The sequence below is a fragment of the Microtus oregoni genome, unplaced genomic scaffold (genome assembly GCF_018167655.1).
Source record: "Microtus oregoni isolate MIOR12 unplaced genomic scaffold, Mior012 000006F_ref0000085, whole genome shotgun sequence".
NCBI lineage: Eukaryota > Metazoa > Chordata > Mammalia > Rodentia > Cricetidae > Microtus > Microtus oregoni.
In genome coordinates this window covers 57,205,760-57,230,737 of record NW_024543065.1, presented here as the reverse complement: position 1 = coordinate 57,230,737, position 24,978 = coordinate 57,205,760, and the positions used below count along the sequence as shown (strand labels likewise).

At 48.4% G+C, this 24,978-nt stretch overlaps 1 protein-coding gene across 2 annotated transcripts; it reads left to right on the top strand.

The window, feature by feature from the left end:
* Positions 1–1,100: 1,100 nt before the first annotated feature.
* Spint2 (serine peptidase inhibitor, Kunitz type 2) lies at positions 1,101–24,366 on the top strand. 2 transcript variants are annotated; one of them, XM_041654300.1, is made up of 7 exons: positions 1,101–1,559; positions 18,083–18,253; positions 20,488–20,547; positions 21,525–21,578; positions 22,197–22,358; positions 22,566–22,604; positions 23,858–24,366. In XM_041654300.1, the coding sequence occupies exons 1-7, from the start codon at positions 1,454–1,456 to the stop codon at positions 24,022–24,024; spliced, it is 759 nt and encodes a 252-aa protein (XP_041510234.1). In that variant the 5' UTR covers positions 1,101–1,453; the 3' UTR covers positions 24,025–24,366. The 2 variants fall into 2 exon arrangements, with proteins under 2 accessions (XP_041510234.1, XP_041510235.1); XM_041654301.1 differs by lacking the exon at positions 18,083–18,253 and having other exon boundaries at positions 1,102–1,559.
* Positions 24,367–24,978: the final 612 nt, after the last annotated feature.

Here is a 24,978-nt window from a genome sequence, read left to right as displayed (position 1 = left end):
GATCAGGTTTGGTGGCAGGTGCTGGCCCAAGAGCATTATTTATTTGTTTGTTTGCTTGCTTGCTTTTGGCATTTTGAGATAGGGTTTCTCTGTGTAACAGCCCTGGCCGTCCTGAACTCACTCTGTAGACCAGGCTGACCTAGAACTCAGAGATCTGCCTGCCTCTGCTTCCCGAGTGCTGGAATTACTAAAGGCATGCACCACCGTCTCCCTACTAAAAGTACGATTTTCAGTGATAATGCGATCATTCTAATAATCTTGGTGGTGGTCTTCTACTCCTGTCAGTCCTGCCCCATTCATTCAACTTATACGGCCCCTCTTCTCAGAAGCCCTCCATGGTTCTGAGGTGGTGGTTCGTGTGTCTCCTCTGCCCACACCCCTTTAGGTCTGTTCATCCTATCTTAGGTTCTGATCTTCACCCTACGATCTCTGTATAATTGTATTTGTCCTCCTGTACAGAGTTCAGGGAAACCTGTTGTTTTAGGGACTTGTCACCTTTTCCAGGCAGTCCCCTGCCTGGCTGGCCGTCGTGCTAAATAGGAAACCTGTGTGGTCGGGTCCTTATGCAATGGTTTTCACCTACCCCCGCTCACTCAACCCTTGGATTTCCCCATCGCATTCCTGATCACTCTTCCCTCTGCTTCCGCATCACTACTCCAGGCTGCTCCTATCTGACGACATACAGGCCAGTCTGGTGTGGTCACTTCTGAGTTCGGGATATTTGGTCATGGCTCAATGAGCTTTGAATTTAGGCAGGATAAATCCCTAACCTCTAAGGAAGGCGAAAGCAAGGCGGGCAGAAAACCTGTTTTCTCCCAAAATGTGTGTCACTTGCCCTAGTCCCAGCGCAAAAGCGAGCGAAGGCACAATGGGCTGGTGGCCAAAACCCACGAGGAAGGATAATAGCGCCTCGCAGCACCGCTCCTCCAGCTAGGGCCGGTTGGGGGCGTGGCTAGTGACCACGCTCCCTTCCACGCCCCCTTCCAGGAGCCCGGGTCTGTCCCAGGTAAAGGAGGGCGAGAGCGGAGGCGCAGGTGCCCGCCCTCCGCGCCTGCGCCGAGTCCGCTCTGCCCCGCCCCGCCAGGTGCGCTCCACCCCCAGCCTGGGCTCCACCGTCCCTAACTATTTAGCGTCCGCCATTCTCAGTAGCGACCCCCTGGCGCCTGGTTGTGTGGAGCCCTAAGTCGGGGGGAGAGTCGCCGAGTGTCGCGCGGCGTCCAGGGGCGTGTTGGGAGCCGACTAAGGCGTCGTACGCGACAAAATCCCGAAAAGGGGAGCTTCCTGTGAGCCTGGCGCCTCGCGGTCTGCCCCCCACACCCTTGCGGGCGCAGCCGCACCTGAGCTCGCGGGCCTCCAGAGCGCGTGCGCGGCCGACGGCTTCCCGCACCTGCTGGTGAGAATCCCCCAAACGGTCGGTGGCTCGAGGCCTGGCGCGCGGCGCGGACAGCAGGTCATGGCGCAGCTGTGTGGGCAGCGGCGGGGCCGGGCGCTCCTCGCCCTCTTAGCTTCGCTGCTCCTCTCCGGGGCCGAGGCGGCCGGCAGAGACCTGGACTTTCACGGTGAGGGCCCTGCGGGGATCCCGGAGGAGGGGGTGGAGGAGGCCGCGGCTGCGCGGGTTCAAGCGGGGACCTGGCGCCGAGGAATCGCAGGCTCCTGGGGGACGGGGACGGTGTGCGGGGGGAGCAGCCAGACCTGGGGTCTCGGAGGGGTGGAAAGGCTGGGGACAGGTCGGAGCGAACAGCGAGCGCGGAGGTGTAAGGGTAACGCAAAGTGTCGCTTGGGAAGGGGTATTGATCCAGAAAGGCGATCCAGAAAGGCGTGGCACTGGACTCTCCTGGGGCAGGAAGTGAATGAGACGCTCAACGAAGCGGAAATTCGAGGGCCAAAGAAAGTCCACGGGGGGGGGGCAGCTAGACCTCAGAGGGTGGAGTTTGTTTGGCTGACCTGTTGGCGGCTTTGGGTACAGGGAAGCCTCTCCCAGGACACCTGTTGTTAGGGTGTAGGGCAACAGCCTTTCGAGTGATGTCCGAAGAAGCAGTGGCAGAAGGGAGGAGCTTTGCCAAGGTGCCAGCCAGGGCAGGAGCACCCGGTTGGTACGAGAGTGTTGATATTGGCATTCAGCAGCTGGGGTTGGCCTCTTCATGTGTTAGTGCTTTAACTGCGTCAGACAAGCATAGCCAGCTTTGAAAGGATCTCTGTTGGAAGAATTCATTGATTCAGTAAATTCGTTGAGGGCCGGCAGAGTGTTGGTGAGGAGGCAGTGCTAGCCCTGGTGATACGAGTTGATTCAGACAAGACACTGCCTTCATTCACAGAGCTTGGATTCCAGTGGGAGAGACCGCGAGCAAACCCTGAAATGCTGAGTACTTGCCAAAGATTAAATGGCCGAGTGGCAATTACAGACGGGTGGGAACGGGTGATAGAAGGCGAGGGGCATCTAGCTAGGAAGGTGTCTGCATCCTAACTGAAAGAATGAGGAGTTGGCAACTGTACCAACACCTTGGGACTAATGTCCTATGGGAGTAGTGGAGAACAAAAACTTTGGCTGGGTGATGGTGGCACTCGCCTTTAATCCCAGCACTCGGGAGGCAGAGACAGGCGGATCTCTGTGAGTTTGAGGCCAACCTGGTCTACAAGAGCTAGTTCCAGGACAGGCTCCAAAGCTACAGAGAAACCCTGTCTCAAAAAACTAAAAAAGAGGGGGCTGGAGAGAGGGCTCAGAGGTTAAGAGCATTGTCTGCTCTTCCAAAGGTCCTGAGTTCAATTCCCAGCAACCACATGGTGGCTTACAACCATCTGTAATGGGGTCTGGTGCCCTCTTCTGGCCTTCGGGCATACACACAGACAGAATATTGTATACATAATAAATAAATATTAAAAAAAAAACTAAAAAAGAAAAAAGAAAAAAGAAAGAAAGGAAGAGGAAAAAACCTTGGTCCAGAGCAAACTTGGTTGTGATCAAAGAAAAGACTGTTCCTAAGGCTGGATCAGAAGTGAGGAAGAGGAAGAGCGAGGGAGAAGTGGACAGCAATCACGTGGCCCAAGGTCTTCTGGTCAACCTATCGAATAAAAGAGAAAGCAGGAAGTGTGGCAGTCTGGCTTTTCCTTGTGGTACCTTCTGAGGAATGGTTTATTCCTGTGTCGAGAACTGAAAAAAAAAAAAAATTAGGACTGACTAGGGCCAGCGTGGAGAGTCAGAGCTCTAGATGCAGAGTCAGGACGCAGCTGCTGCTCAGGTCTTTTCAAATGAAGGCATTACCGTCTTCTTGTACCTGTAGGTACCTGGCCCGAGACTACATCTGCTTATGGTTATACACCTTGTCTATATTTCTGCATGTCCTCTAAGCCTGGAGTCAGCCTGAGGTGGTGGTGCCTCCACAGGCCTTCGGAAGGTTACAGCGTAGTAACTGATGAGGCCATGTCCTGTTCCCTGTCCTTTCCTGTTCCCATTGGCCTGACTGTCGCAGCTGGCCAGACCTGCTGACCTTTCTGAAGTACGACTGTGTGGCCTGGTGAACTACTTCCCTCTTATCTCAAGTGCTGTTTGTTTGAAAGCTTTCAACAGCTTGATCTGAGGCAGCAGGCAGTTCTGATTGTGTGTGTGTGGGGGGGGTCCCTTCTTTGTTTTTTTCTCAGCAAGCAAAATCCTGTACTCAGGTGAGGGGTTTCTCTGGCACATTCAGCTGCACAGTGCCAACAAAAGGAAGTGGAGGGATGTGGACAGGAGTGATTATAAAGGCTGTTCATAGAATTTTATCTACGCCAGTGGCTGAGGGACAGTGGACAGGTGGTCGGTAGGGCAAACAGGTTGTCAAGAGTTGAGGTTCTGGAAGGAAAGACCTAGAAAGCTAGTTGGAATAGGTGTTAAAACTGCGGTTCTGAAGAAACATATGTTAGCATTAGAGAGTGGTGGGGGGGACTGGGTCCTTGGAGGACAGACAGGACAAGGCTCATTTGTCTGGCTGGAAATCCCCTACAAGTCAGAACCACCTGAGGCAGTGAGCCCCAGGGAAGGATTATGGAGAAGGGAGGACCTGGGTCAGCAGATGGCACAGCCTTCTACTCTGATGACAGATATTTTTTGCCACAAGAGGTTTGGGTAGCGTGGAGAGAGAATGGTCTGGAAGCAGGGCTAGATTCTGGTTAGAGAACGGTATCCTGAAGGCTCAAAGGGGGGTGGAGCGATGGCTTGGTGTTCTTGTAGAGGATCAGTTGAGTTCCCAGTGACCACATGACGGTCAGCCATTCATAACCCCAGCTCTGATGCCCTCTTTGATTTCCTCAGGCATCAGGCGTGCACATGGTGCATAGATATGCATGCAGGCAAAATGCTGATACATATAAAATACTTTTTAAATTAAATTTATTCTTTGTTTGTTTTTTGAATTTGGGGTTCTCCATGTATTCCTGACTGTCTGGAACTCACTGTGTAGACCAGGCTGACTAAGAACTCAGATCTACCTACTTCTGCTGGGATTAAAAGTATGCACTACCACAATCAACTGGCTTAATATTTTTTTTTTTATTTTTTTTATTTTTTTTTTTTGGTTTTTCGAGACAGGGTTTCTCCGTAGCTTTTGGTTCCTGTCCTGGAACTAGCTGGAACTAGACCAGGCTGGCCTCGAACTCACAGAGATCCGCCTGCCTCTGCTGGGATTAAAGGCGTGCACCACCACTGCCTGGCTCTGGCTTAATTTTTTTAAAGGTTCAGGAAGAGACTGAGGAAATGAAAGGGTACAGGAGTTGGATGGAGGTAGGGACTGAGCAGGCTATTGAGGGCTGTGCGTGGAGATCAATGTATGGGCATGGTTGACGTTCTCTGATCTGCCCTTGCAAAAGTTGGTGACTTAGACGAGCAGGGGGAAGCCGATTCTGCATCTGGTGTTTCTGTCCAGCATTCAGGAGCAGTCTCAGTCTGCCATGGAGACAGAGGAGGCCTTCACAACCAAAGATCATTGTATGATTTCTAATGTTAACATCTTTACTTGGGGGCATTGCCTGTAATTATGATGGTCTGATAGGACCTGAGCCAAATACAGGCCTGTGTTTCCAATGGCACCCATGGGCCAAAGCCAGGAACCTTTGTGAAATAGGACACTTCCAGGTCTGATAGCTTCTTCCCTTCAGTTACCTGACTGCTCTGTACGCCTTGGGGTGTGGCTGCATCTCAGGACTGCACTCTCTTTAGTAAAGGAAGTAGTTACCCCTGAGGGTTATTGAGGAGCATGCTACTTCCAAAAAGAGGAGAAGCCGCTTTACCAAATGCTTTCTTCCTTAGGCCTTAGGTAATAATGCTGATACTTAATGGGCCCTGAATTTTTTTTTTTAAGGGCGGTTTAACTATGGTCTCACCTATGCCAGGCAAGCATTTTGTGTACTTTATAAATTTCTGTTTGTTATTTTGAAGCTGTGTCTTATATGGCCTAGGTTGGCCTCGCATATATAGCTGAGGTGACCTTGAACTGATGTTCTGCCTCCGCTTTTCAAGTGTTGGGATTATAACTATGTGTCATCATGCCTGGATGCTTTTTTATTTGAGGCAGACTCCAAGTTGCCTGGGTTGGTCCTGGATTCATTCTGTAGCCAAAGTGAACCTTGCACTTGGGATCTTTTACCTCAGCTTCCTGAATAGCTGGGATTACAAACTTGTGCCACCTACCTTGACTGAAGTAATGTAATTTTGATCATTCTTACGAGGTCAGATAACAGTTTTCCCAAGTTGGAAATTCCTTTTAGAGCCATCACTTATGTTCAGTTCTTGTTGCCAGTAACTGTTAGCTGCACCTCGGGCATCAGCTGTTAATGGTTGCTTGATCTGGCTTCTTTGTTGATGGTTCTTGGGAATTTCCATTGGAGCTGAGCCCAGCAATGTTCATTCCAAAGCCTCCGCTGACTTTCAAGCTAGCATTGGTTTCCATTAGCCTCCTGGGTTAGTGATGGCTTCCAGCACCTAAACTGCAAGGCGTGCTTTTCCACCAGGCCCTGGAGCATGCCATTAGTCCCTGGTTCTTTCCTTTCCTTGCTCACATGTATGGTTCTGACCCTGATGCTCAGCATACCAGCTTAGGAGCTGAAGAGCATCTGTACTTGGTATCAGCTGGACACATTGAAGAGGTGGTTGTTCTGCCAGTGGACAGGGCTCTTTGAAATGCTTATTAATTTAGCCAACATATACTTGCTAAGTACCAACTAAATGCCAGACACCAGTGTAGCTTTTCAAATAGAACACTGACCAAAACAGACTAGGAGACAACTGAGTCAGTAAAGAGCTTGCTGCCCCCAGCACGCATGTAAGAAGCCAGGTATTGTAGGGTTGGCCTGTGGTCTGAGCACTGGCAAAGCGGCCAGACTAGGTGAGTTAGTGAGAGACTCTGTCTCAGGATATAAGGTGGAAGAGCTGAGCGTGGTGATCTATACGTCTAATCCCAACACTGGGAAGCAGAAGCAGCTGGATCTCTGAGCTCAAGGCCAGTCTCACCTACACGCGCAGTTCCTGACAGGTGAGAGCTAGATAGTCTGCCCCCCCCGCCCCCCCCCCCCCAAAAAAAATTGAAGGCAGTTAAGGAGCTCATCTGCTTGAGCTCTGGCTACTATACACAAGCGTGATGCACACACAGAAACTTAGGTATGTGCTACAGCGAGGAAAAAGATGATTTATTTCCATGCAAGTTTTTCTGTTGGGATATGGAGGTCTGCTGTGGATGAAGGTCAAGGGCAGAATTCCTAGTCCGTCTCAGTGATGACTATGAAGTAACAGTGTGGGTATGAGTGGTTGTTTACATTGGGCTATCGTTTATGAAATGTAAACCTTTACAGCTAAATAGATCTAAAACGTCAAAATCTCATGTCCACAACACCAAAATTTTATAACCCTTGTAATTTAAGTTGAATTTGTCATTATAAATGTCCTTTTCTCATAACCACTGAGGGATTATTTAAAACTTCTGAATTACTCCTAATTATGGCACATTCCTGACACCAAGACCCTGGGGAGATGAGCAGTTAGTAGGTTTGTCCTGGAAATAGAAGCTAACCAAAAGTAAGGCAAGGAGCCAGGTGCCATGGCACATGCCTTTACTCTCAGCACTTAGGAGGCAGAGGCAGGTAACTCTGAGACCTGGAGGCCTGTTTGCTCTGCCAAGGCTACATAGAAAAAAGAATGAGTATAAAGTATATGTCAACCTCAGAACTTCAGGATTAAAACACTGTTTTTGAGAGACTGAAGCAAGAGAATCGCTTGGGCCCAAAAGTTCTATCTAGACTAGCCCCCACCCCCCTTAAAACAAAACAGCACAAGGCCAGGCATGGTAAAGGCAGATCAGGAGTTCAAGAAGGTTATCCTCGATTACATGGAGTACCAGGCTAGCCTGACATACGTTGAGTTTCAATAGACAAGAATGTTTTTAGCAAAACAACCCTAGGCATCGTCTTGTCCAGTATCTCTTGCTTTCCTGAAGACTGTTGAAAGTCTTTTTACCTAGCCAGTGTGGTGATACAGACCTGTGCTCCGTCTCAGGAAACAGAGGCAGAAGGGTCAGAAAGTAGCTGAAGTCTAGGTTTCTTACTTCTGCAGCTCCCCGCTCTCTGCCTCCTGACTCCTTAGCTGCACTCCAGTTCCAAAGTGTCCTGGTGCAGAGGAGGGACCAGGCAAGAAATCCAAGGGGACAGTGGTGCTACCTATGGCCTGGTCCTGTTTGGCCTGAGGCTGTTTTCCTTATCTTTCCCTGTCAGCGGCTGCTCTGTTGAGTTTCAGTGAAGCCTGCGCTTCTTTCTCATCTCTGCAGTGTCAGTGTGGTTAGTCGTCTTCACAGAGTGGCTACTCCTTATTTATTTGTTGCCAAATAGCAGGAGTCCTGCCTTGGCCCCCCGAGTGTTCCAGAGTCTCACTGCTGCACCTGGCTTATTTTAAGCATTTATAACTAAATCCTTGAACCTGAGTTCTCCATGCTGTATCAGGAGAACCTCGCTTCGCTTTGCTTTGCTGCAGTGAATGAGCAAGGCAGCAGGATGCATCTTGAGAGTCTATGAAGAGGAAGCTAACTGACTTTCTACTTTGTCAAGATAGCCTCGAGATTAATGGTATGGGTCTGGGGGTGGGTTCAGCTCAGTTTGTAGGGTGCTTGCCTCAAATGCTTGAAGCCCTGGGTTCCATCATCCTTAATGCCTATAAACCAGCTCTATGGTGCTCTAGTCTGTAATTCCAGCACACAGTTGCCCTCTACTACATAGCAGTTGACTTCAAGGCTAGCCTGCATTACATGAGACCTAGTCTCAAATCAAGGAATGAAAGATTAATGGTGTTCCACAGCCAGAAACTTAGTCTGAAGGAAAGTCACAGGCCAGTGCTTGCATATAAACTTGCCAAGAAACACTGATACCTACTAGGTCCAAAACCAGTGTCAATCACACAGACAGGCCCTACTAGTGACATTTACAGTGTTCACAGCAACACAGAGGACAGGGCGCTTTCATAGGCAGGCCTCTGTTTTATACTCAGAGCTTCTGAAACCTGGGCTTGGGGTTTTGGTCTCACGTTTCACTGTGTTGCCTATGCTGGCTTTGAACTAGTAAGGGGAAGCAGCTCTTTTGCCTTGGCCACGTCATTACAGTCTAGGCTCATGCTGCTATGTCTGGCCAGGCTTCAGCCAGAGAAGGTGGGCTTGTTCTCCAGGCCTGATGGTGCAGGGCTGTAACCCCAGCTATCAGGCAGACAGAGGCAGAAGAATCGAAAGCTCTAAAGCTTTGGCTGCAGAGTAGCTTGAGGCCAATCTGTACAGCTTTGCGAGGCCCTTCCTCAAAATAGAGCCTAAAAAGAGCTGGGGTGTGACTCAGTGGTGGAGCCCTTGCCTGGCAAGTATGAGGCCTGCATTCAATCTAAGTGCTGCTTTAGAAGTTCATTCTTCCATTAGACTTAAACTTTTACGCTTTTATCTAGTTTATGTGGATGGGTGTTTTGTCTGCATGCAGGTCTGTGCAGGTGTATGCTGTTGAGGCTAGCAGGTGGTATCTGATCCTCTGGAACTGGAGTTACAGATAGTTATGAGCTATCATGTGGGTACTGAGAATCAGACCTTGGTCCTAGGGAAAAGCAACCAGTGCTCTTGACCACTGAGCCATCTCTCCAGCCCCTCATTAAATTTTTGAAATTTTTGTGGATGTGGGTGTGTCTGTGCTCACATTTGCATGCATGCCAGGAGACAACCTGTAGGAGTCAGTACCTTTCTTCCAACATGGTTCTCAGTCTCAGAGTTAAACTCTAGTCGTCAGGCTTGGTGGTAAGTACCCTCACCCACAGAATCATCTCACAGCCACCCGCAGCAGGGTTTGTGTTGCTGCTCCATGATATGAATGAGGAAGTAAAACAAGGTTAGTGAAGCTGCCAGGAAGCTAGCCATGATGAGTGTGCTACTAGTACTTTACCAGAGCACCTTCCTTCCCAACTCCAGGTATTCTGCAATCCGTATTACGTACTTCTGCTGATGATTCCTACCGTGTCACTCCCTTTGGCCATTTCCTTTGTACCTCATATGGCTTATAATAAGCCCTTTGAATTTGGGGTGTGATTATAATAATTTTCCTTGTATAGGGCTTCCCCCCGCCCTGCCCACTATCCATGTAAGTCTTAGGGCATTGACCTAATTGCAGATGAGGGCAAGCACACATCCCCATTGGTGGGCCCAACTTATGGGGATAATTCACACACCCCCCCTTTCAGGGCAGTCTTTAAGAGCATCCTTGCTGGGAATGGTGGCTTTGATATGTGATTCCAGCACTCAGGAGGCTAAGGTAGAAGGATGTCAAGTTTGACACAAGCCAGGGAGAGACTATCTCAGTAAGTCAAGGAAAAACAGGGAGAAAAACCCCTTTTCATTCTGACAAGCATCTAGATTCACATAGTAAGTTGAATGTTCATCTTCCATTTAGTATATGTTCCCCAAACACTTGTTTTACAGTTGCTCCTAATACTCAGGGAGCTCTGCTCTGCCATGAAGCCACCTCACCCCTAAATAGCCTCCTCTGTGGCCTGGGATTTGAACCCCTGCACACGCTAAACAAGAACTCTGCTCTATGACTACACTACATCCCAGCCTTCCATAACAAGTATTTCTCAGATAAGGTCTCTGCTCTCTAGTGTGGAGGAGTGCTGAGAGCTGAGAGTGTGGACAGTAGGACTGCAGCTGGTGTAAATTAGTGGAGCGTTGGGAAATGAGAGAGGGGTGTGTGTGTGTGCACTGTCTCATTGTATCTGTGCTTGGTCTTTAGCCACGATTTCTCTCTCTCTCTCTCTCTCTCTCTCTCTCTCTCTCTCTCTCTCTCTCTCTAGACCAGGTTGGCCTCGAACTCAGAGAGCTGCCTTCTCTGCCTCCCGAGTGCTGGGACTAAAGGCATGGAGCCGCCACCACCTGGCTTCATACGTTAATTTCTTTCTTTTCTTGTTTTGTTTTTTGAGACAGGGTTTCTCTTAGCCCTGGCTGTCCTGAACTCACTCTGTAGACCAGGCTGGCCTCAAACTCAGAAATTTGCCTGCCCCTGCCTCCTAAATGCTGAGACTAAAAGCATGCGCTACCACTACCACCACTGCCTGGCTTATAAATGAATTTCTAACAAAAAGATTTAAGAAAGCAAAAAGCTGCACACCTTTTATCCCAGCACTTGGGGAGGCAGAGGCAGAGGCAGAGGCAGGTGGATCTCTGTGAGTTCCAGGAAAGCTAGGGCTACACAGAAGCCCAGAAAAACAGAACAAAGCAAAAGTAATGCCTTCAGGAGATGAGACCACCAGAGGCTTATGATGCAGATGACAGGCCCCTGTGTGCAGGTGCTCAGTAGCTGGGAGTCTCTACACCTCCATCTGATATGTGAACCTAGGACTGCTCATAAAATTGAGAGCTGGGGGTGAAGCTTGCCTAGTGTACAGAAAAACCTGGATTGTATTTCCAGTACTGCAAAATAAGTGAGAGAAGTGTGGGGAAGAGCTATGTCCCTTACCCTTCCCCTCTCCCCTCCTCTCTTCTCCCCTTTCTTCTTCCTGCCCTTCTTTCCTTCCTTTGTTGTTCTCTATGTAGCCCTGGCTGACCGGGAACTCTGCCTCCTGAGCGCTGGAATTAAAGGTGTACAGCACTGTGCCCCTTTTATTCATGGTATTGTATGTTTCTAAATTAAAAAGGGAAAGTTTAAATCATAAGGATATTTGAGTGTGGTGATGAACACCCCCTAATCCCAGCACTTAGGAGGCAGAGGCAGGCAGATCTCTGAATTTGAGGTCAACCTGATCTATGTAGTTCCAGGCCAGCCAGGGCTACATTTGTTAAACTCTAACTTAAAACATTCTGCCGTCCATTCCTGTCTTGAACATTTTTCTACACTGGCGCACACATGTCTGCTTTTAACAGCTCAGAGTATTCCCTTCTCTGGGTGTCTTGGTTGTTTTACTGGCACAAACAGATGTGTTAGTGGAACTTTTCAGCTGCTGTAATCTGTGAGCATGAGCTCTCTGTGGGTGTGGGAACAGCTGGCCCTGCTCTGTGTAGTCTCTTTTCCTTCTCCCTCCTCTTCCTTTTTTACTCCTACTTTCTTTTTTAGACAGGGTCGGTCTCTATAGCCCTGGCTGGGCTGGAACTCACAGAGATCCGCTTGTTTCTGCCTCCTGAGTGCTGGGGTTAAAACTGCACCATCTGTCTGCTTTTCCTACTTTTGTGGCGTGTGGGCTTCACAGCACCTGAAGATCTTCATAGCTCACAATCTGATTCCCTTTGGTCCTTACCTTTGAGAGTTGTGGTGGCTTTAATGAGAGGAGCAGAGGCGCTTTCTACACTGCCGAGGAATGTGTGTGGTGAGGGATGTGAGCCTTCAAAGTCTGGGCATGTCGTGGTAGTGAATAGCAGTCTCTAAACACTCTGCAAAGGGGGAAGTGGCAGGTGTTATCTTTTTTCATTTTTATTCATTACCGTATTTATGATGGTGTACATGTTGGTTGCTTCCTTCCACTGTGGGATCTAGGAGTCAAACTTGGGTCCTTAACTTTAAAGGCCAGTGCCCACTGAACACGTCACCAGTCTTCCCAGCTCTAAATTGCACCTTGTAAAAATGCCAGCCTCCACCCCCAATTGCTGTTTACAGGTGTGTGCCTCCACACCCAGCAGTTTGTTTTTAAATAGTTAAATGAAATCCAGGGAACACTGTTGTGGTTTAGAAATGATATGAAATTAGGGGTTTTTTTTAAAACTTTTTTTTATTTATTTACTTAACTTTATTATGTTTGTTGGTGTGAAGGTGTCAGATCTCATGGAACTACATTTTCAGACAGTTGTGAGCTGCCATGTGGGTGCTGGGAATCGAACCCGGGTCCTCTGGAAGAGCAGTCAGTGCTCTTAACCGCTGAGCCATCTCTCCAGCCCTGAAATTAGGTTTTGATGTACATGAACAACATCTGTGTAGCACAGCCACCCGTTCATGCATTGTCTCTGACCGACCGCTTCTGTGCGTTGTGATGGAATTGCCAGAGACCGTGTAATCCACAAAGCCTGTGGTAAAGGCAGATTTCCACATGCCCAAATTTTCGTTACCAGTTTTACTTGGTAATCTGAGTATCCACAGTAGGGTTCTTTAGCTGTGAGTACTGGGGATGGAGAGCAGGCCCAGCTGCTGGTCCAGCTGCTAAGATGGCTGTACGAGTTAACTGGTGCCTGAGGAGTTGCTGATGTTGTCTGGCCTTTTGGCATTCCCCATTTGGCTAATATTAATATGCACAGCAGAGTATGTGACTTGTACTGCCACCTCATCCCTGTGATAACCTGTGGGACAGTTTACATGAATGAGCAATAGAGGGAACTGCAGAAAAAACAATGTAGCCAGGAGAAAGTAGTGACCCTGGAAGTGAAGTTCCACACTGGTGGGAGAACTGGCCTTGTTGACACCCCATTAGAGGCTGGCGCCACATCTCAGAGCTTGCAAAGGCTTCCCAGAACCAGGATGGTGGTGCTACTTCTAGTTCTGTGGGGCCCCAGGGGGAGTGAAGGCAGCAGATGTTTGTAAAGCAAACGCAGAGTGCGAGCTTTTATTTATTTATTTTTTTTTAGATACAGTTTCACTGTATATCCCTGCCTTTTTGAAATTCACTGTGCAGTCAAGGCTGGCCTGGAACTCAACAGAGATTCCCCCTGCCTTTGACTTCCGAGTGCTGGGTACTAGGTCCGAGGACTAAGAGTGTGTACTACCATGCCCGTCCTCAGATCAGGTCTGGACACTGCAGGAGAAAAGGCTAAAACGTTATAAGTGGTTCTAGATCCAGAAAAGGCCGACTGAGGGTCCTGTCCGTGTCATTGGAAGTGTGATGAGAATACCAGGAGCTCTGTTGTTGGGGGAAGACATGCACTTCAGTTCTCAGTGTTGAACAAGATATAGCTGGTGGTGCCAACACCTTTGGGAGACAGAAGCAGGGTTAGCTCTGAGTCCAGGTCAGCCTGGACTGCATAGCAAGGCCAGGATCAACCTGGGCTGCTCGGAAGACCCTATCTCACACAAAATGGAACATGCTACGTAAATATCTGTTTGTACATCTGTAACCAAATTATTTGTTTTGGTAATTTGTTTTATTTTGAGACAGGTTCTTGCTGTGTAACACAGATTAACTTCCTGTCTTCTAAATTCTGGGATTACAATTATGGCACTTTAACAGACATTAAAGATCACATGTATATGATTACTTTTCATGACCCCACACCAACCCAAGGCAGTTATTTCCTGTCATTTTTGCCAGTGAACCCTAACAAGAAATGTATATTGATCTTTGCTCTAGGCAGAATAGAGCTCCAGATGGTTGGGGCTTTCTGGCTGTCTATAGGGCTGGGTAGATCTTGCACTTCAGTTTAAAGTGCCCTTCGATTCTCATATTACATGGAGTGTAGTCATGTACACCTGTAATCTGTCCATTGGCTGAGACAAGACATTGAAAGTCTGTTTTGAAAATTTCTGTTTGTTTTGAGAAAAAGCTTAACTGGGTAGGAACTGTCAAAATGGGGTCAAATAGTAGAATCCTAAGAAATTAATTATTCTGTGTTTTAAAAGTAAATTTGAGCTGGGCAATGGTGGCTCATACCTTTAATCCCATTACTCGGGAGGCAACCTGGGCTACTGTGTGAGATGGTGCCTTGAAAAAGAACTGGGAATAATGGTGAATCCCAGCCTTGTGGGAGGGGAAGGCAGCAAGGGGATCACTCTTCCAAGCCATTCACAGCTACATAGAACAAGTTCAAGACCAACTTTGGTTACATAAAACCCTTTTTCATTAAAAAAAAACACCAAGATCTGGATAGTTGTTACTTCATTTGGGAAAGAACAGATGGGAAGATGAGAAGGGGTTGGGATCATACCTCTGGTAGAGTGCTAGCCTGCCACATATGAGGCCCCAGGTTCAGTCTCCAGAGCCACAGAGTAAGAAAGCTTAGAAGTGATGCGCCGGTGTTAGTCTTGTCTGTACTGCTCAGCTTATTTGGGATATTCCGAAAGTAACTTCCATTGCAGTGAGCACAGCTACAGCTGCTTATTTGTAAGAATATTAGGTCTGTCTTTTGAAGCCTGTAAACCAGACTGAACTTTGTGTCCTTGTTAAAAGGTGACAGCAGGTGGTGCTTGGTGGCTCTCAGTTCCTAGGAGTCTGTGAGTTGAAGACATAGTTCCAGGAAGGTAGGGACCTACACAGAGACCCTGTCTCAAAAAAAAGTAACAAGGGATCTTCCCATTTGGCAGAGTAGACCGAAGCCATGGGCAGATGGTCTTTGATAAAACTAGTGACCTGAAAACCAGAGAAACCAGTTTCATTTTGACAACATTCCCAGACACCAGTCTGTAATTTTACAGCAGCTAATGTTCTAAATGCCTGCCAAATTAGGGTTTGTTTCCTTCAGCTCCTTCCTGGTTTTCATGGGGAGAAGGGTTAGGAGGTATAAAAGACGGACAGACAGGGTCTTACTCTGTTCCTCTGGTTGGTCTGGAACTCAGTTTCAGTAGACCAAACTAGGCTCCATTCTGAGGTGATCCTTGCCTCTTGCTTCCTAAACCCTGGAATTAGGAATGGATAACCACCACATCTGCCCAGTCTTCCTGGTTTTCATACCGGATTTGGAAGCAATAGAAATAATTTTGTGGGCTGGAGAAATGGCTCAGTAGTTAAGAGTACTGGCTGTTCTTCCAGATGTCCTGAGTTCAATTCCCAGCACCCACATGTTCACAACCATCTGTAATGGGATCTGATTCCCTCTTCTGGTGTCCCTGAAGACAGTTCACTCATATACAATAAATAAATAAATTTTAAAAAAGAAAAGGAAGAATTTTGTATTCTAGGTTGGATATGCCTGTAATCTCAGCATTTGGGAACCTGAGACTAACTTAGGCTACTTGTCAAGACCCTGTTCTAAAGACATTTGTGTCTTGGCATGTGTGAGTGTGCCAGTAACGTGAGGCCACAGTGTAGCTCGTGGGTAGAGTGCTTGTCTAGGCCCTGGGCTTTTCCTCAGTACTGAAAAGAGAGCAACAAATAGAACAGGAGGCACACCTTTCATGATTACCTGCAGATACTCAGACAGTCGTGGTCTCTCTGCTGGCCTGACACTGGCTGTGTAGACCAGGCTGGCCTTAAATTCAAGAGATCCGCCTCCCTCTGCCTTCTGAGTACTAGAACGAAAGGTGTGCGCCCCCACACATAACTATGTCATTTTTCAGCCTTTTCGTTGGTTTAAGAGTCAAAGCCTTATTAAGAAATAGCTTGCTGAAGTTATATCAGCCACATCCTGTGAGCCGTGGCCAGCACTCGGACCCTGTACCTGAGAGCAGGGGCGTCTAATGCAGGGATTTGCCCTATGAGCCCTCAGATTGTGATAAAGGGCCAGAGGAATGTTGACTTCCAAGTAGCTCTGTTTTGTTGTCCCACTGCCTGTTGATATCTGTTCAGCTTTTCCCTCCACTGCCCTGAGGAGCCCTTGTCTGCACCTGGGCTCTGGGCAAATCTGTGTGAATTTAGATCTCCTCCAAGCTTCATTGCCCTTGTTTGGAAGCAAAGGGTGTTATTTGTGATCCTGTTTGATTGTGAAGATTGCTTTTGTTTTTAATTTCTAGTTAGTGTGTATTTGTGCACATGCGCCATCTCAGAAGTATGCCGTAGCACTTGAGGTCAAGGAGTAGGTTCTTCTTCCCCCATGTAGGTACCAGAGATTGAACAAAGCTGTCCAACTTGGCTGCAAGTGCTGAACCATCTTGCCAGTGTTCTTGTTTTTTGGGTTTTGTTGTTTCCAGTTTCTGTGGCCATGCTAACCTTGAATTCACTGTGTTGCTGAGTGAGATTAGCTTTAATTTCCTGATCTTCCTGCCTCTACCTCTCATGAGTTGGGATTATGGGTGTGCACCAGCACACTGTACCTAAAACTACATAAAGCAACAACACAATCACAGTTGGTGGCTAACAGAACTCTCAGCTCAGCCAGACAGACATTTGTAGCACCGGGTCCCTCCTGTTTTTCAGCATGGAATTCTGACTGGGTCCTGTGGGTCCTTGTCATTTTGTATTATTGTTAGCAGTGTTGCCTCCCCCACCTGGCAGTGTGTAGGTTGCGCCAGATCGAAACTGTGTTTACTCTGGGCATTGTTGATCCATCCTGTGTTTTGTGACCTTTGGCATGCTGTCAAAAGCACCTGTTGCAGGTGTATACCAGCTGTTTTTTTTTTTTTTTAATTTTCTTACTGAGATAGCCTTGGGCCTTGGACTTACCAGGCAAGTGTGTTACCACTAAGTGAGGGGGTCACCAGCTCTTCCTTTATTTGTTAAATTTTGCCTCAAGTTGGCATTGAACTTTCCATTCCTCTGGACCTAGTTGCAAGTGGCTAGGCTTACAGACCGCTGCTGTGAGTTTTGCTGGGGAGATGGTTCAAGTCACAGCATGAGGCCCAGCACCCACATGAAAGCCAGTGCCTGAGGAAACTGGGAATGGTGTGCCACTGCATCCGGCCTTTTGGGGGCTTTCAGACTTGTGCAGCAACTGCTTTTACCCACTGAGCCATCTCACTAGCCTCGGAATTGTTCTTTTCTGCTAGTTAGTTGAGATTTATTGGCATGTATGGGAGTTGCTGAAGGGGAAGTTTTCGTTTTGCACAGTAGCAATATGTTGTGTCTGTAGATTGTTCTGAGAACATCTGGTTCCGTGCCCATCATAACAGTTTGAGAGATGCAGCGGAAACACAAGTCCTCTCTCTGCATTTTCCAAGATTCTCTCCAGGGGTGGAATAAACTTGACATGAGCAAACTGGAGAGAAACAAGGACAGCCTGTGAGCACGTACTCAGCTCTGGGACAGTTGAGCTTGAGAGCTGTCACTTGGGTGTTTATCAGATTGGCCTCTGAATTGGAGTGGGGAGGACAGTGTGCCACTGCAGAGGAAGACATGGGATCTGTGAAGAATGGGTTCTGGTGGCTTTCCATTCTCCAGCGATTCCTATGCCTTGTTCGTGGCCCTTTGAGCAGCCTCTAACAGTGACTGCAAATGTCACTGTCAATACTGTGCTTGGCATCTCCCCCTTTGATTGGAGTGGGGCAAACCTTAGCACTCCCTAGAACCCAGTTCCATGAACTGGGTTGTCCTTTAGAGATGAGAAACTAGAGCAAGCAAGCTTGTCTCTGAGCTTCTTGGATTTGAGTGTGGATGTTTGTATACTGATTGCCTTTGAGGGAGGGTATATGGAATCTAGAGCCTGGATTTAGGGTCCAGCAAGTGCTCTGGTGAGCCACGCCCTTACCTCTGCAACTCTGTTAAGGAAGGAGTCAAGGACAGAAGCCACCTGCAGCTGCAGCTGTGTCAGGTACTTTGTTACCAGGCTTCCTGCTTCTTTCCATATTAGGAAGACAGCATCAGCACAGGCTTTGGAACCAGGTCAAGAGGAACTGACAGGCCTAGAACACTTTGCTTCTTCTTTTTAGTATCTTGAAGACCCCTGGACTTCCTCCTATAGATTATGTTTGTGTGTGTGTGTGTGTGTGTGTGTGTGCTTTGACGCAAGGATTGCCCCCATCAACCCACATGGGTTCTGCTTTGTTTCAGAGTCTTGTGGAGTTTCGAAGGTAGTGGGGAAATGCCGGGCTTCCATCCCCAGGTGGTGGTACAATGTCACTGATGGGTCCTGCCAGCTATTTGTGTATGGAGGCTGTGAAGGAAATGGCAATAACTACCAGAGCAAGGAGGAATGTCTTGCGAAGTGTGCTGGTGTCACTGGTAAGACTGGAGTTTGGTGAATTTGATGCTTAGAGTTCATTATTGGGATGTGATTATCTTCTGTCTGCTGGGTCTTCACTCAGCCCAGAACCTGGGATGGAGTGGAATTCAAAAGCAAAAGCAGGCTCAATGTGCGGTCCCGTGGCCCTACTGATTTTACAGCAGGCACTACTTCTTACCGTAAAGAGTCAAGCGACCACCCGACCTCCTGATCCACTCCTACAGGCCCTTATTCTTGGGCACAAGGGCTCTTTTTCTACCTCTAAAACAAGTGACCTGAAAAGCTGACAAAGCCATGTTAGATGTTAACACTGTGGGTGTGTTCCCTGAGATCCATCCTCCTCCCAGCCATTACTTAGGCTCTAGGCCCTTACAGTTCAAATAAAACCCGAAGGTCCAGCAGAGAGCTCCAGGTCCTGATCTCTCCCTGCTGCTCCCAAGTCTAGGGTTGAGCTGTCCACAAAGATTTTGTGCAGCCTTTTCCTAGCGTGCAGGTTTGCCTGGTGACTCGAAGCTGTGATGGTTTTGTGTTGAGCCCCAGTGCTCACAGTCAGCCTCCTCAAGCAGTAATGTTTGTGATTTCTGTCTCCTCACTTGCTGACTTCTCTTGCTTTGAGCTATGCATTCAGGAATCAGATTGGCATCTTGAGGTCGGGTGGAGGTCTCAGCGGTAGCCTTGGGCAGTGACCTCAGGTCTGCTGCACTGGATGAAGTGCACAAGCCTGAGCCTGAAGAAGAGCAGTTTGCTTGTCCGGGGAATTTAGAGGGATGGGGGACAGGAACTGACTTTTAGTCTTTTGACACATAGTTCTACTGAGTCGTCCAAGCAAGTCTTAAACTCCTGATCTTGCTGATTCTGCCTCTTAAGTGCTTTAGTTTATAGGTACCGGCCACCACGCCTAGCTAGGGTGTGATTTTAGATGGTGCAAGCCAGTTCAGTCACCTTTTTGGTGGTAGCTGGTTCATCTGGAAACTGAGTGAAGAAAATATCATTTCTGTGTTTTCCTCTCCTGTGTGGAGGGGGAAGAGTTGGGGAATGTTGTTTGCTCCCTTTTGATATGCTGTGATCCTCTTAGAAAGAGAGTTGAAGTGAGCATGGGCAGGGAACAGTGGGCATAAGGCACTCACTGTCTCCCTGGACATGGTCCAGAACCTGACCCTGGATGCAAGGGCCCGCAAGTTCTTGGTGGGCATTTGGTTGTATGTCTCTTGGTGCTGAGAAGGACTCTGTAAGGCAAGCCGAAAACCACCAAAACCACTAGTCCCTGGAGTCCTTTGCCAGTTTTATTGAGGGTGTGTGCCAGTTTATTAACTTGTAATGGGAACTAGAACTCCCAGGGGACCAGACTGTCCCTGTGCCTGCTTTCAGTCTACAGAGGCAAGCCTTCTAGCAAATTGCCAGAAAGTGGCCTGATGAGGGGCACAGGTAGGAGGCAGATTGAGGGGAGCTGGGTTATGAGGTGACTGCTGGATGACAGCAGGCCAGGCCCGTCCCAGGCATCTCCACTACTATCTCAATATGTACTGGAGGGAGACAAAATTACATCTAATGCAGGCACAGTATTACCCAAAATTGAGAGGCTGAGGCAGGTGGCTCCAGGAGTTAAGAGACCAGCCTGGGCAATGTAGCAAAATCTTCTCTGTCAAAAAAAATGTAGAGGCAACTCTCTCTGAGAAAAGCACACCCACTCATGGGTATATCTTACCCTTTCCCTAAGCATGTCCATGAATCTCTCTTTGCTTAAGATCTGTGTTCAGATGGGGACAGTGAGATGGCTCAGTGGGTAAAGGCCTGAAGACCTGGGTTAGATCCAGGGACCAACATGCCAACATGGTGGAAGGAGAGAACTGACTCCTGAAAGTTGTCCTCTGACCTCCACATGTACACAATGACACACACATGCATAATACATACATATATTAGTAATTCCTAAAGTATCGCTAAAAAAAGGACTTTAAAGATCCATGTTAAAAATGTCATAACTCCAACTCTACTTTGAGAAAGAGAATGTAGTTCAACAATTTAAGTGGCCCTGGGAGCCCTGACCACGTAAAGTCCTTCTGCTTCAGTGTGTGCTGACTCCTCAGGCAGTTCCAGTTCCTCATTGCTAAGTAGCCAGAGCTTGTGGCCCTCCCTCCCCAGGGGCGCCACAGAAAGGAGGAATGAGGGTTGGTTGTGGCACATAGGACTGACTTGAAAGTTCTTTTCTTTCCTGGTCTTTGTCCCTTCACAGAGAACACCATTGATGGTCTGACCAGGAACAGAAATGGAGCTGACTCTTCCGTCCTGAGTGGTAGGTTCATAAAGACCCAGGTGGATGAAGGCCACCCAGAGGGTAACTGTGACGGGTCACCTGGAACTAGAAATTGTAATGTGCTTCCACCTCTGCCTCCAGTGTACCATCACTGTGTACTTCGGCCACAACAAGAGGGCACTGCCTCCCCTCTAAGCAGCTGTCTGCTGTGCTGTGTCCTCTGCTCCCTGTAGGGGTTGCTGTCCCCCTCCCTCTGCCAGAAGTCCTTTGTCCTCAGCATCCCACCCTTCTCTCCTCTGCTGTCCTTCATCTAGAGCTTTGTGTTAGTTTGCTTTGTAGAGCTGGCAGTAGCCACCCTGCTCCTCTTTTATGCTTAAGGGACTCTGCGGCAAGAGCCTGGGTGAGTGGTCCCTGTTAGTGATTGTACCGTTGGGGTTAGGCCCCAGGCCACGGGCTCAGCAGGGCCTGCAAGACCTGCCCTTCCACAGGTCCGGGGGTGGACTGTGTACCCCTGATGGGGACAAAATTCCCCAGCCCCCAGTGGACAGTCCCTTGCACCACAGTCTGGGCTCTGGCCCTCCATGTCTGACACCGGAGCACATGTGGGAGTTTGGTGGCTGCTGGGACTCTCCTGACTTACAGGGAGCCGGGGTTAGGCCAGAACACTTCCCAGTTGTTCCAGGCCCATGTTGGCTACCTTAGGACCCTGCATGGTAACTCTTACCTTCCAGCCTTTCTCTTAAGGAAATTTCCCCAGAAAGTGAACAGAGCTATTTTCTTGATCACTTCAGGAACATGGCTAGATTAGTTCCCATAGTAACCACTGAAGTGGCAGGAGTCCCACCTACCTCTAGTGTTCCTTCAGTGTGTCCTGTGCTCCCGAAGACACCAGGAACAAGGGATATGTCCCTCCCTCTTATGGTGACACTGCCTATGATCACTCCCTGGGCCCTTTACAGTCAGCCCTGTTAGGCCAATTGTCCTGTGTCCCTCCTAACCAGACTTTTGTGTTGCAGCTCCCAGAAAGCAGGATTCTGAGAACCTCTCTGGCGAGATCTTCAACTTTGAAGGTATAACTTAAAGAATTGTGTATTTATGTGGTTGGCATTGAGACTGACTAGAAGAAACTTGCTAAGCAGGGCCACCAAACTTGCCAGGTGGCTGTAATATAAAGCTAGAAGTGGGATGACAGGTGGCAGGCAGGAATCATTATGCTAGCAGAGTGAAGGCAAGCGGGCTGTGCGCTTCTAGAGTTAACCTGCACCATGACTCTAACTAACCACAGCTGAGGCTGTGGATAGGAGCTGCGCCCTGTGCGTAATTTCCACGTTAAAGTGGAGGTCCCAGGACAGAGGAGGGGACCACCCAGTACATGTAAGGTGCCTGGGGCTGTGTGGACTATAGACAGTATGGTCATGATTGTCTACAAGGTGCCTGAAAATGAAACCAGTTCCCCACCCCCAGTGTATACAACTGAAATTCACGCACGCACACGCTCACACATATACCAGAAAGAGAAAGTATAAATTGGTATCTACGGGCTAGATATGATTGTGTCTGGCCCACAGGCATTTCACCACACAGATGGCATGCTCGGTCTGCTGACCATCTAGGCATTCTAGGCTTGACTCCGCTCCTCTTGGCCCAGTTGATTTGTCTTCCTAAGGCTCCCTTGCTCTTGCTTCCAGAATATTGTGTCCCGAAGGCTGTCACTGGGCCTTGCCGTGCAGCCTTCCCTCGCTGGTACTATAACGTTGAGAAGAATTCCTGTGAAAGCTTCATCTATGGCGGGTGCCGGGGCAACAAGAACAGCTACCTCTCCCAGGAGGCGTGCATGCAGCGCTGCTCTGGCAAGTCTTCCAACCCCATTCCTGGACCTCGGGCCCTTGATAGGCCCTTTCCCTGTCCCTCTCCACAAAACGAGGACTCTGAAAATGTCTAGGCCTCAGAGCCTCCAGAGCTTCTGGGGAGAGCCCTAGTGTTCAGGAGGCTGAGGGGACCCATTTTGGTCCCAGCTCTAAGCATGGACTAACCTCAGCATTTTGTGTTCTCTTTAGGCAAACAGATGTACCCTGTTCTGACCTCTGGAACAAAAGGTAAGAGACCTCTTATCCTTCTCTCCCTGCCACTGGCCTTCCTGGACGTACTGGGCTCTGCCCAGCTGTGTTTTCTGCCTTGCTTATAATATAATGTGTTCCTCACTGGAATATCCTTGTGGCAGAGTTCTGTGTCTACATGAAAGTGGCTAAGCAGCTTGGAATTTGTGGGCATTTGTCCTAGAGTAAATACTACACAAGTGTAGGCTGAGCCTGAATCTCTGGGTTGCCTGTTTGGGCCACAGGGAGTGTCTGGCAGACAGGCGTATCCTGTGGAGTCCATACACAGCCTGAGGGTAACTGCAGGTTTGGAGGGGACTTCAGTGCCATGGGGCATGAAGAGGTGATCAGGGTTGTCAGGAAGCAGTCTAGCCTGGGGAGGAAACCCTGTACTTCTCATTTCTGTTTCTGAGCCTGTGTATAGCTGTGCTGGACCTGCCAAACTGGTTTGGCCTCTTTTTGATCTTTTTCCCTGTTGAGGAGCCAAGACCTGGCCTACAAGTCTGCCTTGTTCTAGAAGTAGAATCTGGTTCTCAGGGCTAGGCTGGAAAGGTGCCCAGGTCTTAAAGCCTGGTTATGGGTAGAGTTAGGCAGGGCATTGCCCCAAGAAGGTAGGTAGGTTCTCTAGCCAGTGCAGGAGGGGAGCCAGGTAAATGTCACAGGAAGTCACATGCCTGAGATGGAGCCCCACCTGGAAAGGAAGCATCTTAACTTCACCACAATTAGGAACCCTGGGGTCCCTCCCAGCACTGATGGGTACACCCTCACCAGTCAAGATTCACCTGCAGGGGATCATCTGTTGCCTTTCAGGGGTTCAAGGCCAGACTTAGCTATATAGGGAATTCAAAGGCCACTTGAGACCTTGTCTCAGATAACCAGAATAGGGCTGGTGAGATAAGTGAGCTGGCAGGGCACTAGCCTCCAAACCTAACAGCCCCACATGGTGGCTCACAACCATCTGCCACGCTAGTTCAGGGAATCCAGTGCTCTCTCTTGACTTCTCAGGCACTTGGTGCCTAGACATACATGTAGGCAAAATACACGTACATAAACATAAAATTATAACGTACAAAAGTTATTCTATACATGTGGCATTGCAGGGAACTACCTGCCAGATCTCTCCAGATTCCCAGGTTGAGGACAGTGTCTGGTCCTCTTCTGAGTCCACTTGGGCTACTGTACACTCCAGGTTACCCTCATGGCCCTCTCTGTCCATGTTCCTCCTCGCCTTACCTGTCCGCTCTTGTTCCTAGCGGTGGTCCTGGTGGGGCTGTTCCTGATGGCCCTGATCCTCCTCCTGGGAGCCTCTGTGGTCTGCCTGATCCGTATGGCACGCAAGAAGCAGGAGCATGCTCTCCGTACCGTCTGGAGCACTGGGGATGACAAGGAACAGCTGGTGAAGAACACCTATGTCTTGTAAAGGCCCCGACTCTGGGAGAACAGACATGCCTTTGGAAATTAGAGCAACTGCTTGAATCTGTGAGATCATTAGGGAATTTTGTCTTTGTTTCCCCATGGCAAGGAGGGCAAGGAGGCATTTCTCAGTCCTGTGGCTACTTAGATCCCCTGACTTCTGACCTCTCAGTAGCTCCCTCTGCCTCTCCACCCATTACCTCCTTTAGCATCACTAATAGTTCTGTCTGGTAGCTTTCTTTGTTTGTTTGATTTATGTGGTTTTTTTAAGTAGATTAAGTTTTTTTAAAAATTCGGATTCTGAAAGAAAAAAATGTATGTTTAATAAAATGGGCCTTTTAAAATACAATTTACTATGTAGTTTCTTTTTTTGTGTGACTGCTACGACCAGATTCTATCTGGGGACTTGATTTGCCATCTGCCGACAGGCCTTTGCTCCCTTTGGTTTTAGAGACAGAGTATGTTTTTCTTGTTTATACCATACAGGGTCCTGTGTGTCCCACGCTGACCTTACGCTCTTATGTAGCTGAGATGATGTGAGCTTGCTGCCAGCTCCTAAGTGCCAACATTATGGGTGTGTGTCCTTACATCTAGACTATTCAGTACTGAGGATGGAACCCAGGATTTCCTCAGTGATGGGCAAGACCTTTACCGACAGAGCTGCATCCCAAGCTCCTCAAAAAAAAATTTTTAAGATTTATTTTCACCAGGCAGTGGTGGTGCACACCTTTTATCCCAGTATTCAGAAGGCAAAGATAGAAGGATCTTTGTGAGTTCGAGGGCAGCATGGTCTAGAAAGAGTGTTCTAGAACAGCCAGGGCTACACAGAGAAACTCCATTAAGGGAAAAAAAAAGATTTATTTTCATTTTATGAGTATAACTGTTTTGCCTGCATATTTGTACCATGTACATACCTGGCACCTAAGGAGGCCAGAAGAAGGTGTTGGATCCCCTGAAACTA